Source organism: Mytilus galloprovincialis, chromosome 1, assembly GCF_965363235.1.
Source record: "Mytilus galloprovincialis chromosome 1, xbMytGall1.hap1.1, whole genome shotgun sequence".
NCBI lineage: Eukaryota > Metazoa > Mollusca > Bivalvia > Mytilida > Mytilidae > Mytilus > Mytilus galloprovincialis.
In genome coordinates this window covers 16,928,737-16,947,477 of record NC_134838.1, presented here as the reverse complement: position 1 = coordinate 16,947,477, position 18,741 = coordinate 16,928,737, and the positions used below count along the sequence as shown (strand labels likewise).

The window sequence follows — 18,741 nt, the reverse complement described above, 5'->3', positions numbered from 1 at the left end:
TAATAATGTGCGATGTGAACTAGCACAATTTTAAAGCTTTAACGGTGTCGATATTATGATGTTACAAGAAAGATTGCGTCAATAAGAATTCCAAATAAACAGCACTGAACGGTCTAGATTTCTAAATATTTCAGATTTGACAACTGTAGTGTAGTTACATTAGAGTCTGCGATGTTTAAAACAAACGGCCGTTAAAATATAATAACAAATTTTGACTAAAGTAAAATAGTTGGACGTGGCTTGGTACTTATACATCCCTCAAAAAAATAAGCAATTTAAATTGTTATATTCAACAGATTTATTTTATAGATGAGTAAGGTAAAGAAATAGAAACGGAGACTGTAATAATAAGTAATATAACCCAGATGTGAAGCACTGCATGGTGTCGAACTACATCTTTTCATGTATCCCATTTGGTGCCAAAGTTGTTAATTTTCTTATCCAAAATCTTTTCCGAGTAAGTCTATCCTCCCTAGACCAAGCAGAGTTGTGGTCAATGATAGTAATGGTCAGTCGATTGAGATCTGCCTTAGTGTGGCCAGGGGATCTCAAATGTCGACTAAGAGGGAGGTCTGGCTTGCATTGGTAGTCGCTACGATGACCGTTCATTCGTTTGTGAAACGGCTGTTCTGACTCGCCTACATACTGTTTACCACATATATATATATATATATATATATATATATATATATATATATATATATATATATATATATATATATATATATATATATATATATATATATATATATACAACTCGTCTAAACATCAACCCAACAATGTTAGATCTGTAAATTTGCTTATATATATATAAATCTGAATTGCGAGTATATTTTAGTCTGGACGCCATCTAATTAACTATTGAGATGACCCCGAAAACTACCGACGGTCACATAACAAGATATAAACATAAAGATAAACATAAATATAAATAGATATGGACCTTGTGAAGACGTATTTTTCTATGCCTGTTTGATTTCGTGTTAAATGTTTAAATATACGTTAATTTTCGATTTTACCAGTAAAAGGATGATTGTTTGGTTGATCGAATCTGTCAATACTGATGATGGTTGGTAAAATATTTTAACCCAAAAAGCAGTTTTGCAACATGGGATGTTAAGACAAAGACACCTGATCTATCTGAAGTTTTTTGTCGCATTTTTGTCATTTGATCTACTTTTCATAAAACAAGTTTGATATTGATAGCAGTCAAATTAGTTAACGATTGCTAACACAACCATAAGTATGAATAGGTATCTCAAATTTATCAATTTATCATTAAACAGGCCCCTAACATGATATTATATTTAAGATTGCAAAATATTTTGCTGTAATATTGAACTTGCTTAATGCATAACGATAAACGGTAATCCAACCTTATTCTTGGGTGAATAATTTAAAACTTACTATCTTCATTTGTATCATTTATCTGAAATAAAAACTGAGATATACGGAAGTGATTTTTACCTTTAAAGGTGAACCTTTGGGTAATCCTATTCCATATCCATCTTCCCCAAATGTCTGAGAAAGCAACCGAAGTCGACATTTTGGGTCAAGCTTAACTCTGGCATAATCGAGTATTGGGTTATCACCAAGATATGCATCCAATTCATTATTTCTGAAAAAAAAAATGTGTATGAAGCCTAAATCGTCTTATAGACTAAAAACATTCGATAAGGTCAAACACTTTTGTGTTTAAATAGTTGATAAGATTAAATGTTAAGTCAGCAGGGCGAAACCTGAATACATTGCTTGTTGTTTGTTGCTGTATATCATTTTTGTTTTTCGTTCGTCATTTTGTTCATAAATCAGGCAATAAGTTTTCTCGTTTTGAATTGTTTTGCATTTGTCATTTAAATTTTTTATAGCTGACTATGCGGTATTTGTGTTACTCATTGTTGAAGGTCGTACAGTGACCTATAGTTGTTAGTTTAGGTGTCATTTGGTATCTTGTTAAATGTTGTCCTATTGGCAATCATTCCATACCATTTTATTTGTATATAAGATAGAAAAAAGTATAGATGTGGTTATAATACGAAAACAACGAAAATGAACTTAGACCGTTGGTTTTCCTGTTTGAATAGTTTTACACTAGTAATTTTGGGGCCCTTTATATTTTTCTACTCTGTACACTAGTATTCCACATTCCAAACTAAAAGACAAATTGAAAGAGTTGGTATAGCTTTGCTTCGTAAAAAAGAATGGCCAACGTAGATACAAGTATCTTGTCTTAGGGAGGGGTAAATCCTACTTTGTAAAGGAACACTCTGATTCGAACAAAAATTCTCTGAAACTGATATTATCAAGATGCTTGATTTCTTGATTAACAACATATTTGTTACGTTCGGATGACGTGTTTTTCAACAGACTGTCGGCATTCCAATGGGAACAAACTGTGCCCCTCTACTTGCCGACTTGTTTCTTTATTATGATGAGGCTGACTTCATGCAGGAACTTCTTAGGAAGAAAGATAAGAAGTTAGCAATATCCTTTAACTCTACTTTTCGCTATATAGATGATGTTCTTTCACTAAATAATTCAAAATTTGGTGACTACGTGGAACGCACATATCCAATCGAGCTAGAGATAAAAGATACTACAGATACAGTTAAGTCGGCCTCATATCCTGACTTACATCTAGAAATTGACAATGAGGGTCGGTTGAAAACAAAACTTTACGACAAAAGAGATGATTTCAGCTTCCCAATTGTGAACTTTCCATTTCTAAGTAGCAACATTCCAGCAGCACCTGCATACGGGGTATATATCTCGCAATTGATACGATATTCCCGTGCTTGCATTTCCTATCATGATTTTCTTGATAGAGGGTTGCTGCTCACAAGGAAGCTATTAAACCAAGAGTTCCAAATGGTGAAGTTGAAATCATCCCTTCGTAAATTTAACGGACGCCATCACGAGTTGGTTGACCGTTATGGAATAACCGTTTCACAAATGATATCGGATATGTTCCTTACGTCGTAACTACAATCCCCTTCCCTTTCATGAATGTGACCTACCGAATTAGACTATTTACCGGATTTGTTATCACATAAGCAACACGACGGGTGCCGCATGTGGAGCAGGATCTGCTTACCCTTCCGGAGCACCTGAGATCACCCCTAGTTTTTTGGTGGGGTTCGTGTTGTTTATTCTTTAGTTTTCTATGTTGTGTCATGTGTGTTGCATGTGGAGCAGGATCTGCTTACCCTTCCGGAGCACCTGAGATCACCCCTAGTTTTTTGGTGGGGTTCGTGTTGTTTATTCTTTAGTTTTCTATGTGGTGTCGTGTGTGCTGTTGTTTGTTTGTCTTTTTCATTTTTAGCCATGGCGTTGTCAGTTTGTTTTAGATTTATGAGTTTGACTGTCCCTTTGGTATCTTTCGTCCCTCTTTTATAGCTTTTTGTTCAGTGTGAGCCAAGGCTCAGTGTTGAAGGCCGTACATTGACCTATTATGGTTTACTTTTATAAATTGTTATTTGGATGGAGAGTTGTCTCATTGGCACTCACACCACATCTTCCTATATCTATTTACACATAAACTAGTAGGAGATAATACGGTTTAGTTATTCTTCAACCTTGCAGTCACAAGATATCATATAAACATATAGTTAAGTAATTTTATAAGCTTATATAAATAATGTTCGTATAGCTCGGATTTATCAATGACATATTCCCCTAAAAGAAAGTTTGATGGCTATATTTGAGAATGGACAATTAATTTACTGCCATGTTGTCCTACTAGACATGACATGATTGTTAATGATTCAGTGTGTGAGAAGAAACTGAAAAGCTGTGGATTTAGGTCTTTTCCCGTGAGATTTAAATTAAAAGGAAATGTTTACCTAATCTATATAGTAAAGTAGGGTAATTCATTGCATAATGTGCACTAAACAGATCGTTGCTGACCACAGCAGATCTTATATATTACGCCATATAATCTAACAATACAACCCACCATTAGATTATAATATCGGACGAGAAATTAGTTGTAACTAGCTTTGAACTAGCTTTCAGTAGCTGTTTCGATCTAATAAGTTGATTTAAAAAAAGAAGCTGTGATGTGATTGCCAATGGTAAATGACCATTTCGCACAGTTTACTATAAAAATCACCGAAATTATTATTGCAAACGAGAAAACGATAACCTTCATTTGTAAAAAAAAAAAAAAAAAACCATAAATATGCTATAAAGCAACAAATGACAACAACTGAATTACAGACTCGTAACTTAGGACAATCACAAATAGTATGATGTTAGTGGAAACCCAACCCACTCCTCAACTTGTGACAGTGGTGCAACACCAGAACACAAAAATAAACAGCACAAAACAATAATTGAAAACAAATATGATACTGTGGATTCGTCTATTTTCGTGGGTATCAATTTTCGTGAATTTGTATTTCTGTGGATAGTTGATTTCTCCTTTACTTACAAAATCCACGAAGACTAGCATCCAACGAATAATATTGATTCCACAATAAACCACAACGAACGACAACTCAATTACAGGCTCTTGATTTAGAACAGGAATATATAGAAAAAGGTTGGGTTGTAGCTGGTTTGCTCCCCTAATCATGATTAAATGTTATGTGTTAAGTTTCTACTAAATTCCAAACGTGTATTGAAATATGTGTGCATTAAAACTAAAGATAAACTTACATAGACAGAAAAATATCATTAAACCATTTAGAAACAAATTTTACCTTATATGCAAGAAGTTTTAAATAGAATACTCGGTTTTATTACAGAGGAAGTAAAATTATAAAAATCAGTAGTTTACCGTTGTTATATCTATTGATTCCGTTAAGTGAATACAAATATAGGTACAACAATAATAAGAAAACGTGGTAACCGCAAGAACTTCAAAAGCTAAGTAACCATGCGAATCCATACTCAAACAAAATGTCACAATCATGAATGAGACACAAAAGTTTGTCTTGGCTCTATAAAAACAAACTTAGAATCGAGAGGTGCATATGAAAATGAAATAGAAGTTATACTTTGATTTCAGCAAAACCCAATAAACAATGCCATTATACATCTTATATTATTTGTTTATATCTAAAACCTGAAATATATGTGTCTATCGGAAAAACTCCTAATCAACGTGTTTATATCGCACAGATTACATAAGAGCATTTTAATCATTACTTAGTCTGTATCATGACTGAAATTGCTTCTCAAACCAGAATTTTTCTAAATCAATCTTCAATATGAGAAAATTAAACCACTGAATAAAGGACAGATTGCCTTATAAAGACATGTCAATTAGTTCCACACATGACTTTGTCGGAAGCCCGTCTATCAGAACGGAGTACGAGAAGTTAAACAGGTTACATTTTGAAATGATGCTAATTGTCAAAGTAATGCAACATCAAACCTGTGTTTCATAAACGAAAATGATGTTTAGACAACTGTCAGTAACTGCGAGCACTCTCAAACCTGTACCAGTTTGATGCAAACCATGTCAATCGTTTGAAAGGACCAAAAACCACGCAGACATAAACAAAACAGTCAAAGCAATCTAGTTATATATTGTTCATGGTGGTTGGAAAACTAAGTTTGATTTTAATTCTATACCTATATGTAGTCATTTCTTGTGATGAGTCTATATTTCGAACTCTATAAGATACGGGATGTATAGAAATAAAATAAGATATGAAGGGTGAAGTTGATATTTGGAAAAAGACGAAAGAGATACACCACCAGTCCAGTTAAAGAAAAACCATAATACACAAAATAAATAATATAAAACAAGAATAACCCTAACATTAACCGGAGTTATTGTGGTATTCCTTCTTCCCACGTGTTTACATTTACATTTACATAATTTTACTGTGCTTTTGCCTTACAACTGAAAGTTTACTTTGAATTCATTTTCAATTTCATACCAAACACATGGAATATGCTGATAGTCAGTATAATGTAATGTAACTATTATTTGCAAATGCCCGAAAAGAGTTTTATCATATACTGACTTCGGATAGGCACATGAAGAATGTGACAAGGTTAAACATGTTGGTGTGCGCTCACCATTCTCATAAGCGGAGACAGTGGTATAATAATCCAAGCAAACTTATAAGATAGTTGCAAATGCCATATAAGCGGGAGGTTCGACTAGCCATAACATCATGTTCAATAAAGTTTTTTTTCTTAAAATATCCTCTATCAAACCATGAATATGGCAGTTGTTATCAAACAGTTCAGTTTTTTTATTTATGTTGGCGTTTGTTTTGGGGCACTCCAAAGTATTTCTGTTGTTCCGTTGTTTTTCTCTGATAATTGATGTGTCTCCCTCGATTTTAGTTTGTCACCCTGATTCGTTTACTCTCAATCGATTTATGAATTTTGAACATTGCTATACATGAATAGGAAAAATAAACAAATACAACAGAAAAAAATAATACACCAGGGTTTTTTTTTTATGTCTAACGCTAACCGAAACTCTGAGTCTGATTAAATCTACATATGTAATAAAAACACATTATTTAGTTAGTTGTGTAGGAACGTAAGCGTACACATATTGAAAATAATCTATCTTCATATTGAAAATACAGAAATTTCATGATGATCTCCATTAGGAAGTTTACTATTTCAATAAAGTTGAAAATGGTTATATCTTACATTAGCATTTTTATTCCTTCATCAGAACTTGGCACCAGATGTCGGTGACTGACATGGTATAGTTTAGAGTTTAATTTGCTCAAAGTTGTATCTACAGCACTGCCTCCCAAGGTGCCAACTCGAATGCCCAATAACTGAAATATAGTGGAAACATACAAATCAATAGATTATGAAATCGACAGGAGAATATCATCATACACGTTTATTAATTTAGACTCGATTATACTATTGGTTGAGCATTGGTTGAGATTTGGATGTGTTTTGTGTGTGAGGATACTATTAGTTATCTTGGTGTAATCAGGGTGTACAGAATTTTACACCGTTGTTGAAAATTCATACACCCTGAGGCGCAGCCGAATGGGTGTATGAATTTTCAACAAAGGTGTAAAATTCCGTACACCCCTGATTACACCAAGATAACGAATTTATTTCTTATGAACAATTCCTTTACTCATTTTGAAATCAGGATGTAAAATTGTAAAAATGGTGATGAAAATTTTCCAGCGTAATATTTTTTCAATGTCCATGTTGCTGCACATTGTCAAATACTTTTTTACTTTATTTTTGGAAAAATTCAGTAAATTTTTGTGTTCTTTTGAGTTTACAAAAAAAAAATAAAAAAAACTTATATTTTTTTTTTAATTATTTTTTTTTTAGCATTTTCTTAACAATCAAAAAACAAGTTAAAATGTAATATAAAAAAGTGTGTTTCAGAGGAATACGAAAAAAATACTTTAATTAAACTGTCAAAAGTGGATTCCTCATCCAAACTTTGTCTTTATGGGAAATTAAAAAATAATTGTCAGCCTGAGGAATATTTAAATTGCAATAATTTTTTACATAGGCAGTTACTCTCAAAATTTAGACTAAGTGATCATTCCCTAGGCATTGAATTAGGAAGGTACAGAAACATTCCAAGAGCACAAAGATTATGTAAAAAATGTGAAGTCCTAGATGATGAATTTCATTTCTTTTTGTATTGTGACATTAACTTATCTTTGCGTTCTAATCTTTTTGCTTATCTAAAAGACTATGTACCATTATTTCAAAATCTTGATGCATTCAATAAACTTAAACACATTCTAAACCCCATCCCTGAACTTGTTTGTCATATTGGAGTCTTCATAAAACAGTCTTTAGAACTGAGGGAGTCAGACCCGTGTCAGGCAAGGTTATGATGGTGTTTTTTACATACATTTATAATTGAACTCTAATGTTCTATTGTTCTATATATTGTATTGTATTATTTTGTATTTCATTGTATTACATTGTATTTCACTGTATTGCATTGTATAGTATAAAATTATTGTTTGATTGTATTGCTTGACCCTCATGGGTGTAATTTTGCAATAAAGATTATAATATTTTTTTTCTAATTTTTTTTTATTTCTTTATTTTGGCAAAATTTTATTTTTTAATTATTTTTTTTTGGCAAAATTTTATTTATCCCCGGGTGAACAAGGGTGGGGTGTTATTTACACCGGGGTAGTCAACCAATCAGATTGCAGTATTTTTGCTGCATAAGAAATAAATGTATTTATTAACTATCGATAGCACATGGGTTTGTTGTTATATTGGGAACATGTGTTTATGTTTACAATAATATTTAAATTATTTTAGCATAACAATAAGTCACCTTAACAAAGTTAAGAGTTTAAAGTTCTTTGTATGATAGCACGGACTGGTCATTCGCGGTAAAAGTTAACATTGAAAATACATTTTCATAGCTTGATCATTCGAAGCTCAGTCAAATTGCAGTAAAGTTTCCGCCCGACCCTCTCCCTGTGTACCTGTTTTGTATAAGCTTATAATATTGTAAATGCATTATGCTTTTTCTGTAGATGTTAAAAAGAACATTTAATATGAAATTATGGTTTTGTGATATGGAAGATTCTATTTCATTATTTCTCATTGTAGATATGTTTGTAAGACATGTATGCTGCAGCGGTCTTAGTGTGCTGGCAAAGTGATTTGAGGACAGTTATTTGATAATAAAACTTTGCTGCACTCGTCTAGGCGAGCTTTTTCCCATAGATATGTGTTTGAGTTTTTGTTCATAAATACTTTATTTGCGTTTGAGGGCACGAATAAAAAAATAATAGGTCATGCGCTAAAAATAATCTGTATTAACAACTTGGCTATATCGAACGGTTAGGTAAATTGATTTCGCATTTCGTTTCAATAAAAGTGTGTGCAGAATTATTCACAGAGGAATTGAAAATGGAATATTACGAAAGCTAAAGCGTCAAATACGAAATTGCTATTTATCAACTAGACAGACCAGAGGAATTTATATTACATATCCAACACTTTAAGAGTGGATAAATCAATTTGCCTTCCCCTATCAAATGGTTACAAAAAATCATTGTTATTTTAGTTTAGAATGAAATTCAAAACAGTGTGGCTGTGGCCATTGATTGCATTTAAATTCATCCATTGACTGGGACAATTTACGTGAACGTTTGTCTGTAACGACCACTGTTCACGACGTACCTACGACATTTAAACTGTGGGGTCACCAAAGGTTTCTTAACGCCTTTAATTATAAAATAATTCGAAAAATTAATCAAGAATAACCTTTATGTTTTGATTTATATAATTGATATAAATCAAAACATCGTGTTATTTCTGATCAATTTTTCGAATTACTTTATTAAGGTGTTGAGAACCTTTGGTGACCCCATAGTTTAAGTGTCTTTAAAAAGTACATAATGAGCAGTGGTCGTTACATACAAACGTTCACCTAAATTATCCCAGTCAATGGATGAATTTAATGTGTCGATCAATGGCCACAACCACACTGTTTTGAATTTCATTCTATTGTCTTGTAAGGATGTAGCCATACATGATTAACAGATCTGTATTCAAAATTTTATATTAAACAGGGATCGAATATTTTTATAAGAATATTTTTCAATGCATCCATAGATGCAATAGTGCACAGAAAACACTGCCTAATGCCCCCCCCCCCCCCCCCCCCCAAAAAAAAAACCCACAGATATAGCTTTCTTTATTAAAAGCTTAGGCTGAAGTCTTTGTTAAGTAATAAGATTTACATTTTATAAACCATTACCATATACCTGTATACGTGCATTTAGTATTGCATTTAGTATTACAAATATAAAAACGCAATAAGATGGGACGTTATTTTTTCTATATATAGGCATTGTGTACTGTTGATCCGGACCGACTTTGACTTGCACAATATTTTATCGGCATTTCCTAAATCAATTCTACCATAATTGATCTGTAGTATATAATTATCTTTGATATGTCTTGTTTTCCTATTCTAAAAGACGTGTCACCGGCTTAATAGAAAAAATAGTTGTTACAGTTAACGGAGACTAATTATTAGTGACATTCTAGGCCATTGAAGGCCACCAATAAGTGACATCCAACGATTCTATAAATGTCTTAGGAAATCAAATTACTTGAAAGAAATTACTATCTGCATTATTTTATGTGACGCGTCTTGCTACATCGATGTTTGTGCCAAACGATTTCAGAGATTGGTCTTGTTTTCACTGACTGTAATGTATAAACATCGAACTCTAATTTTGTCATCACAGATTCTGCCAAACGCAGGTTCGAGGATTTTAATGTAGCAGGAAAATCTCAGATACACAAGTGGTATAGATCTAGAACCGCACAACATTTATATTTTAGGCTTATTACATTATGTGAATAATTTAAAGCAGACTTAACCTATTTAAATCGTTTAACTGGCGTTTAATATGGCGTTACTCTGAAAGATATATGTCTGCTATAGAGGTTTTCGAATGTACTTTTAAAATGACCATAATATAGAGAAAAAAATAAACATTTGTTCTATAGTGCTTTAACTATCATCCAGGTACTGCATAAGTCAGTATTGTCAAATTATAAAGTGGACAATACTCGTGTATGGTTAATATTAAATCTGTCATAAGTTAACTATTTCATATCCGTGGAAAATGAATGCTAAATAAAAGGATTCAGAAAATAATATCTGAAGGTCGAACGGAGAAACATAAGGTTTCCTATAAATCAGAGAAAAGGCTAGATTATTTGCAATGGTATTGTTTTATTTTTAAAAGAGCCAGTCTGTGATAAAACCATGCAAAATGGTCCAAATCCAAAATATTCCAATCAGACTGATATTTTGTATTTTAGATACCTTATATGTAATAACTAGTTGTGCAAAATATTTTGAAAAAATATTCAGCTATTATTTGTGTATGCCGAACATTCGATAATTGTCCATTTCTGTACTGACAAAAGGCAATTTAAGCCTATTTTAGGGTATTTTGACCTGATTTTTTTTTCAGTTTTATAGAAAAATTACAGCTTAATGATAACAAATATATTAACAAACAACTTAAAATGAAAGGAAATTAGGATAAATCAAAAAGTTGTGACATTTCTCAATACCCCTACTGACAGGTTGAAATTGCATGGTTTTGAAAAAAGGCCGATTCTGCAAAATATGTATATTTTTAAAGGCTTGAATCTTGTAAGATCATGTTTTATTTTCAAAAAAATGTAATATTTCATGAAGCTTATATATTTATCTACAAAATGCAAGAAAACGGTGCTCGGCAAATGATACCTTCTTACGATAAAATAATAGAATGAAATTCAAAACAGTGTGGCTGTGGCCATTGATTGACACATTAAATTCATCCATTGACTGAGACAATTTACGTGAACGTTTGTCTGTAACGACCACTGTTCACGACGTACCTACGATAGACATTTAAACTGTGGGGTCACCAAAGGTTTCTTAACGCCTTTAATTATAAAATAATTCGAAAAATTAATCAGGAATAACCTTTATGTTTTGATTTATATAATTGATATAAATCAAAACATCGTGTTATTTCAGGTCAATTTTTCGAATTACTTTATTAAGGTGTTGAAAACCTTTGGTGACCCCATAGTTTAAGTGTTTTTAAAAAGTACATAGTGAGCAGTGGTCGTTACATACAAACATTCACCTAAATTGTCCCAGTCAATGGATGAATTTAATGTGTCAATCAATGGCCACAGCCACACTGTTTTGAATTTCATTCTAATTAAAGATAGGCTTGATGGCAATATGCCGAATTTTTTATTTTTTTATCTGTTTCAATAGAAACTTTTCAAAAGTATGTGATAGTCAAAATATAAAAAAAATAATGACTGAACTAATGTTTACTGGTTATATTAATTGAATAAACCAAGTTTAACTTAGTTTGAATTAAAAAATATACTAAAGGAGTAAACCCAGTAAGACCCCTTTTTTGCCTTTTTGCCCGTAAACTGAGCATTTTTACAATATGTTTAAAATATAAACTTATTCAAAAGAAAATAACTTTAGAAACTTAACTAGAGGCTCTCAAGAGCCTGTGTCGCTCACCTGTTACTGTATTTACTGATGTCGGTCATCTTGGTTGGAAGGTGGGGTCATTAGACACTCTTTTAAAATAGATACCCTAGTAATGATTGTGGCCAAGTTTGGTTAATTTGGCCCATAGTTTTAGAAAAGAAGATGTTTGTACAAGTTACAAAAATGACCAAAAAGTTGTTCAATATTGACTATAAAGGACAATAACTCCTTAAAGGGTTCTCTGACAATTTTGGTCATATTGACTTATTTGTAGATCTTACTTTTCTGAACATTATTGTCTTTAAACTAGAGTCCCTAAAGAGCCTGTGTCGCTCGCCTTGGTCTATGTGAATATTAAACAAAGGACACAGATGGATTCATGACAAAATTGTGTTTTGATGATGGTGATGAGTTTGTAGATCTTACTTTACTAAACATTCTTGCTGCTTACAATTATCTCTATCTATAATGAACTTGGCCCAATAGTTAGTAGTTTCAGTGGAAAATGTTAGTGAAAATTACAAATATTATGAAAATTGTTAAAAATTTACTATAAAGGGCAATAACTCCTTAGGAGGTCAATTGACCATTTTGGTCATGTTGACTGATTTTTAGGTCTTACTTTGCTGTACATTATTGCTGTTTACAGTTTATCTCTATCTATAATAATATTCAAGATAATAACAAAAAAACGGCAAAATTACCTTAAAATTACCAATTGAGGGGCAGCAACCTAACAACCGGTTATCTGATTCATCTGAAAATTCCAGGGCAAATAGATCTTGACCTGATAAACAGTGTTGCCCTCTATTTGCTCTAAATGCTTTAGTTTTTGAGTTAGAATCCAAAAACTGCATTTTACCCCAATGATCTATTTTTAGCCATGGCGGCCATCTTGGTTGGTTGGCCGAATCACCGGACATATTTTTAAACTAGATACCCCAATGACGATTGTGGCCAAGTTTGGTTTAATTTGGCGCAGTAGTTTTAGAGGAGAATATTTTTTCTAAAAGATAACTAAGATTTACGAAAAATGGTTAAAAATTGACTACAAAGGGCAATAACTCCTAAAGGGGTCAACTGACCATTTTGGTCGTGTTGACTTATTTGTAAATCTTACTTTGCTGAACATTATTGCTGTTTACCGTTTATCTCTATCTATAATAATATTCAAGATAATAACCAAAAACAGCAAAAGTTCCTTAAAATTACCAATTTAGGGGCAGCAACCTAACAACGGTTTGTCCGATTCATCTGATAGTTTCAGGGCAGATAGATCTTGACCTGATAAACAATTTTACCCATGTCAAATTTAGAACTTAGAACTGATATACACCTTTAAAAAAATCCTAAAAGTTCAAATAAATAAATATGATCTTGAGAGAAAACACCTACTGAGTACTTGTACTACATGCAAGTTATCTAAACCATATGTTGCATGAACCTCTCTGGCAACCTGCCAAAAGATAAAAAAATCTCAAAATACATTTCTTTTTGTTTTTTAATGATGTTCTTTGCAAAGTATAACAAGATAATGTTATATTTAAGAGATTTATCAATTATCCAGACCTTTAAAAAGTACCTAAATATGGTGATTTTTTTTGAATTTTTTTTGAATAATTCATAAATATGCAAATAAGGCTGTTAAATGGAAAATAGTGTGAATTTTTTTTATCTTAACTCCTAAATACCCAAAGATTTTGGAAATATATATAATGTTGCCAAGTTGTAACTACCAATTTGGACGAAATATGAGATTTAACCTGGTTTTATGGCAGACTGGCTCTTAAAATACACGCTAAACCAATCAAAATATGGCATATCAAAGCCCCTTCATGAGGGATCAGCAATTTCTCTGGCTTAAAAAAGTAACTCAACATTAGTTCATTAGTCGTAAGTTGATGCCTTGTTAATTTACGGGCTGTTTACGGCTGTTAATTGTTTGGTAGCAAATTAAACATATATTCTACGAGCGCCTGGTAATGTGAAATACATGAACATTGCTTTTTCTAAACCAATTTTCAACATGCAAGTTAACAAGGCAGCAGTCTGCAGAAAATCTTCACCACAACCGTACACATTGTTCTGATTCCAGACGATCCAGTATTTTCTCTTAATTCTAATCGTCGCGTGCCTAGTGAAGAAACAAAAAAAAAACTATCTGACAATTCTTCCCCAAGGGGAGGCGAAAAGATCTCAAAATAACATTCAAATATCTATAACTGTATATAAAAACTATTTCTTTTTAACTTTTTCATTCTAATGTTAAATAAACTTTTTCAGATGGTTATAAATAGTAAAATAATCAAATTAACTCTTCCCAAATGAAAAATCTGTAAAATGCAACACTGTAAAGTTGTTTTTCAAATCTAATTGAAGGAAAATTATTGTGATTTGCAAAGTTAAAAATCCAATTAACTTTTTTATCACACCTTGCTATTCCCAATGTATTCTTTCGTAGAACAATGGAGCCCTCGACAATTAGTTATTGCCCTCAGTAGCTGTTTTACTCTTACCTAAAGTGTTTATTTCCATTATCGGAAATGCATTTACACAGCGGTATGAAATGTTTGATTTGATGAGAATGTCCTTGATTTATTAGGACATTTTATACAAATATTATAAACTGTCATTTCCTTAATGGAAAATATCTGTATTTTAGCTTCGTCTTGTTTTTGATAAGGTTTTTACATGTGATTATAATTAAAGCCAAAGTGTTTTAAATGAAGCTTATTTGTTTCATGAGATATTTTTTTTGTATCATAATTAAATGATAGATAATTGTACGTGACCTTTTCAGTTTTACAACATGTGTTATAATGAGATGGAAGATATCAAAGGGATAACGAAACGCATTAGTCGATGACAAAATGACAACTGGAAACGCCATGGCAAAAAAAAAATAAGATCCAAGAAATATACCAGTATACGAAACACAACATATCAAACTAAAAACTGAGCAACACGAACCCCACTAAAACCTAAATGGGAGTGAACAATTATAAACAATCGTGTCTATGTCAGGTGCTTCGGAAAAGTAAAATAAATCTTACTTTAATTCTCACCTTACTACAGTCGTTTGCTATTTGAAAAAGAAGATGTGGTATGATTGCCAATGAGACAATTCTCCACAAAAAGCAAAAATGACACAAAAATTAACAACTATAGGTCACCGTACCGCCTTCAACAAGCAAGCCCATACCGCATAATCAGCTATAAAAGGTCCCGAAATGACTATGTAAAACAATTCAAACAAGAAAACTAACGGCCTAATTTAGATACAAAAAATTAAAGAAAAAAAATGTGACAAATAAACAAACGAACGACAAACACTGAATTACAGGCTCCTGACTTGGGACAGGCACATACATGCAGAATGTGGCAGGGTTAAACATGCCAAGTTAGCGGAATGTCAATCCTCTCCCTTACCTTGGACAGTGGTGTTACAGTACAACAGCAGAAAAAAAAACAGTTGAAAAAGGCTTAACTCATAAGATTGATAAAAATACAAATACTACAAATAAATGACGACGTGGCCGGGTACTTGTACATCCCAACAAAAAGACACGAAGTACAGATCTAAGAGTATTTGCAGTTACTGACAGCTAGTTCAAAGCCACGAACAACGAATAAAAAAAAATCAGTAATCTAAGACTAATTGTTGATAATGAAATAAACTCTATCGTTGTCAAAAGTAAAATAAATTATGTGCGACTGTCACAAGTAAGAGGTTTATCTAGATCTTAAACCAGGTTTGATCCACCATTTTCTACATGAGAAAATGCCTGTACCAAGTCAGGAATATGACAGTTGTTATCTATTCGTTTGATGAGTTTGAGCTTCTGATTTTGCCGTTTGATTAGGGACTTTACGTTTTAAATTTTCATCTGAGTTTAGTATTTTTTTTAAAAAAAATTTTGTTATGCACTAAGGACACGAATTGTTATGAACAGTACATGATTACTATCGACAAGTTTTTTACGCCGTTTCGGCGGTGTTAAGGGTGAATATTGTTCTTTTTATACACGACATTCATTTGATATACAATGTTTGACCTTTACTGGCGATTTTCAATGCCATGTAATGTGCTTAATAAACAATGGAAAAAAGAATTGCTTATTCAATAGAAATGACAACTGAATCAATAAAAGTGCATGTATAAGTAGCCTGTAGTTCATTGGTTGTTTTTGTTGCTGTATAAGTTTGTCATGTCTGAACTCTCACAGCTTCGTATGCGATATTGGTTTTGATCATTGTCGAAGACCATAAGGTGACATAATTTATGGTTGTTAATGTATACATCGTTTGGTAGCCGATGAAAAGTTTAGATATATTTGCATTAAAGTTGTAGCTAAGTCTCTTTTTAAAATCATTTTGACCACAAAATAATGACCATGATAGCAATAGTTGAAAGTGAATATTATGTAGACAAATATTTAACGAGTTTTTCTAATCACTGATGCTACTGCTTGCGGACTTTTCGTCTCTTAGAGAATGGTAGTTTTGCTTTTAAGCCAAACTTACTCAACTCAATTAAACTTACCCTTGGATCATGAAGGTCATTGTAATTAATCCCAGCATGCTTTCCAGCTATATAAGCTGCAAGGTTGGCAGTATAGGAAGCCATGATGAAAATACACGCACAAGCCCAAAAGTTTTGTAAAACTTTGCTTGGCCAGGATTTTGGTGATTTGGTCTTAACTGTATGACCAAATAATAAGGAGTAAACCATAGTTAATCCCGATGCTAAACAATAATTCTGTTTACGTTTTCGGCCCCAAGGATTTAGTCCAAAAGGACTATTCCATTCGAATATAGATGAGCAAATTCCACTAATAGTTGCAGAAATAAATATAGAATACCACACGTAAGAATGAAAAGGTTCCAGAAAAGCATGTAAAATGCTATATCCAATTTTTTCATGATACAGCACAGAAAATCCAGAAAAGAAATAAGGATATGTAAAATCGATCACTTCTAATCTCGGTCTAGTAATACTGAATGCCCCAATGGCCATATGAGCTGTGCCTTCCATCAGATCATATACCATTCCCGTCCATGAGCCATTTATTTTCTTTCCGTATTCTGTATCTTGAACTACATACATAGTGTATTCAAAATTGAGATCCTCTGCAAGTTTATCTAGTAGATCAACTGTTAATCCTCGACAACAGCTAATATTATAAGGATTACTAGCGTTAACAAATCCATTTTCATAATCCCTGAGCGCTTTAATAGTAGCTATTTTGTCTTTTGTCGTTAGCTCCAAACATGTAGTGTACATTGCGCACTGTCCCGTATCCGAATCCAGTCCATATTCTGAATTTTTTATAACAAATGGTTGCACAGGGTTTGTAACGATCCTGTAATGCTTTTTATTGTTCCTAATGTGTGTCTCTATAGGTTCGTCCGGCCAAAGAATACCAAATGGACATACGTCATCACCCCTTACATAGCCTATCCTACGCCAGGTACTTTTTCTTCCTTTCCTGACGAGATGACGAACATCAATTGTATTTCTTTGTAATACTCCATCTGAACTAAATTTCATTGGACCTGACACACCCTCTATAGAAGCTTCCAACATTTTTCTGCAATAAAAACAACACATGTTGACAAATAAGCAATATTTATCGTACTTCCCTACCCTTAGAATGAAATTCAAAACAGTGTGGCTGTGGCCATTGATTGACACATTAAATTCATCCATTGACTGGGACAATTTACGTGAACGTTTGCCTGTAACGACCACTGTTCGCGACCTACCTACGATAGACATTTAAACTGTGGGGTCACCAAAGGTTTCTTAACGCCTTTAATTATAAAATAATTCGAAAAATTAATCAGGAATAACCTTTATGTTTTGATTTATATAATTGATATAAATCAAAATATCGTGTTATTTCTGATTAATTTTTCGAATTACTTTATTAAGGTGTTGAGAACCTTTGGTGACCCCATAGTTTAAGTGTCTTTAAAAAGTACATAGTGAGCAGTGGTCGTTACATACAAACGTTCACCTAAATTGTCACAGTCAATGGATGAATTTAATGTGTCAATCAATGGCCACAGCCACACTGTTTTGAATTTCATTCTAAGTCACCCTTCTGAATGGATCCGTAGTCTCGTGTACGGGCGTTGTAATTTTAGAACAGAACTTATCAGCGACCTCAAAATATAAATAAAACTTATCAGGATAAGTCTGACAGAACAGTCAATGGGAAATATGCAAAAAGTTACAAAAAAGACAAGTGTAAGAACGATCAAATATTATTGGGCTTTTGACATATAAACATTGCCAATACCTGCTGCTTGATACAATGGAAAGCTTATTGGCTCACTTGTTAAGCTCAATCGTCGAAATGTTCTCTTTAAATGTGTGCAGCTGATATTTCACAATGTACATGTGAAGTAAGCCCGTTATCTGTTCAAATGGGCAAAACAGAAAACAACAAACATTGCAAAGGAGTAAGTTCGGCACTGAAGTTCGGTAAGGGCCATACTTGGCCCCGATTATAAAATTGAATGGTGCAAGATAAAATATGTTTTAAGTTATCTTAAAAACATGTGAGAAAGTAAAATAGAACTATATCTGTCAAAGTTTCATTCTAAAGCGTTGATTTCTACATTCAAAATAGGTCAAATGAGAGGTTTGACGAAATTTGACAAAATTGGCCAGATTTCAACCAAATTTATGACCAGGAAACATAGAGCGCAGGCTTCGACAAACTAAATATTCAAGTTAAACATGCAAAATGTCATTACATACA

General features: G+C 32.7%; 1 protein-coding gene across 1 annotated transcript in view; it reads right to left on the bottom strand.

Moving 5' to 3' along the window:
• LOC143061973 (glutamate receptor ionotropic, NMDA 3A-like) overlaps nucleotides 1-18,741 on the bottom strand; it is a 72,063-nt gene that overhangs the window by 19,166 nt on the left and 34,156 nt on the right. Inside the window, exons 3-5 of the mRNA XM_076233832.1 lie at nucleotides 16,515-17,562; nucleotides 6,625-6,758; nucleotides 1,468-1,618 (exon numbers count right to left, since the gene is read on the bottom strand). Coding sequence (XP_076089947.1) covers nucleotides 1,468-1,618; nucleotides 6,625-6,758; nucleotides 16,515-17,562 — 1,333 coding nt within the window. The remainder of the gene's footprint in view (nucleotides 1-1,467; nucleotides 1,619-6,624; nucleotides 6,759-16,514; nucleotides 17,563-18,741) is intronic.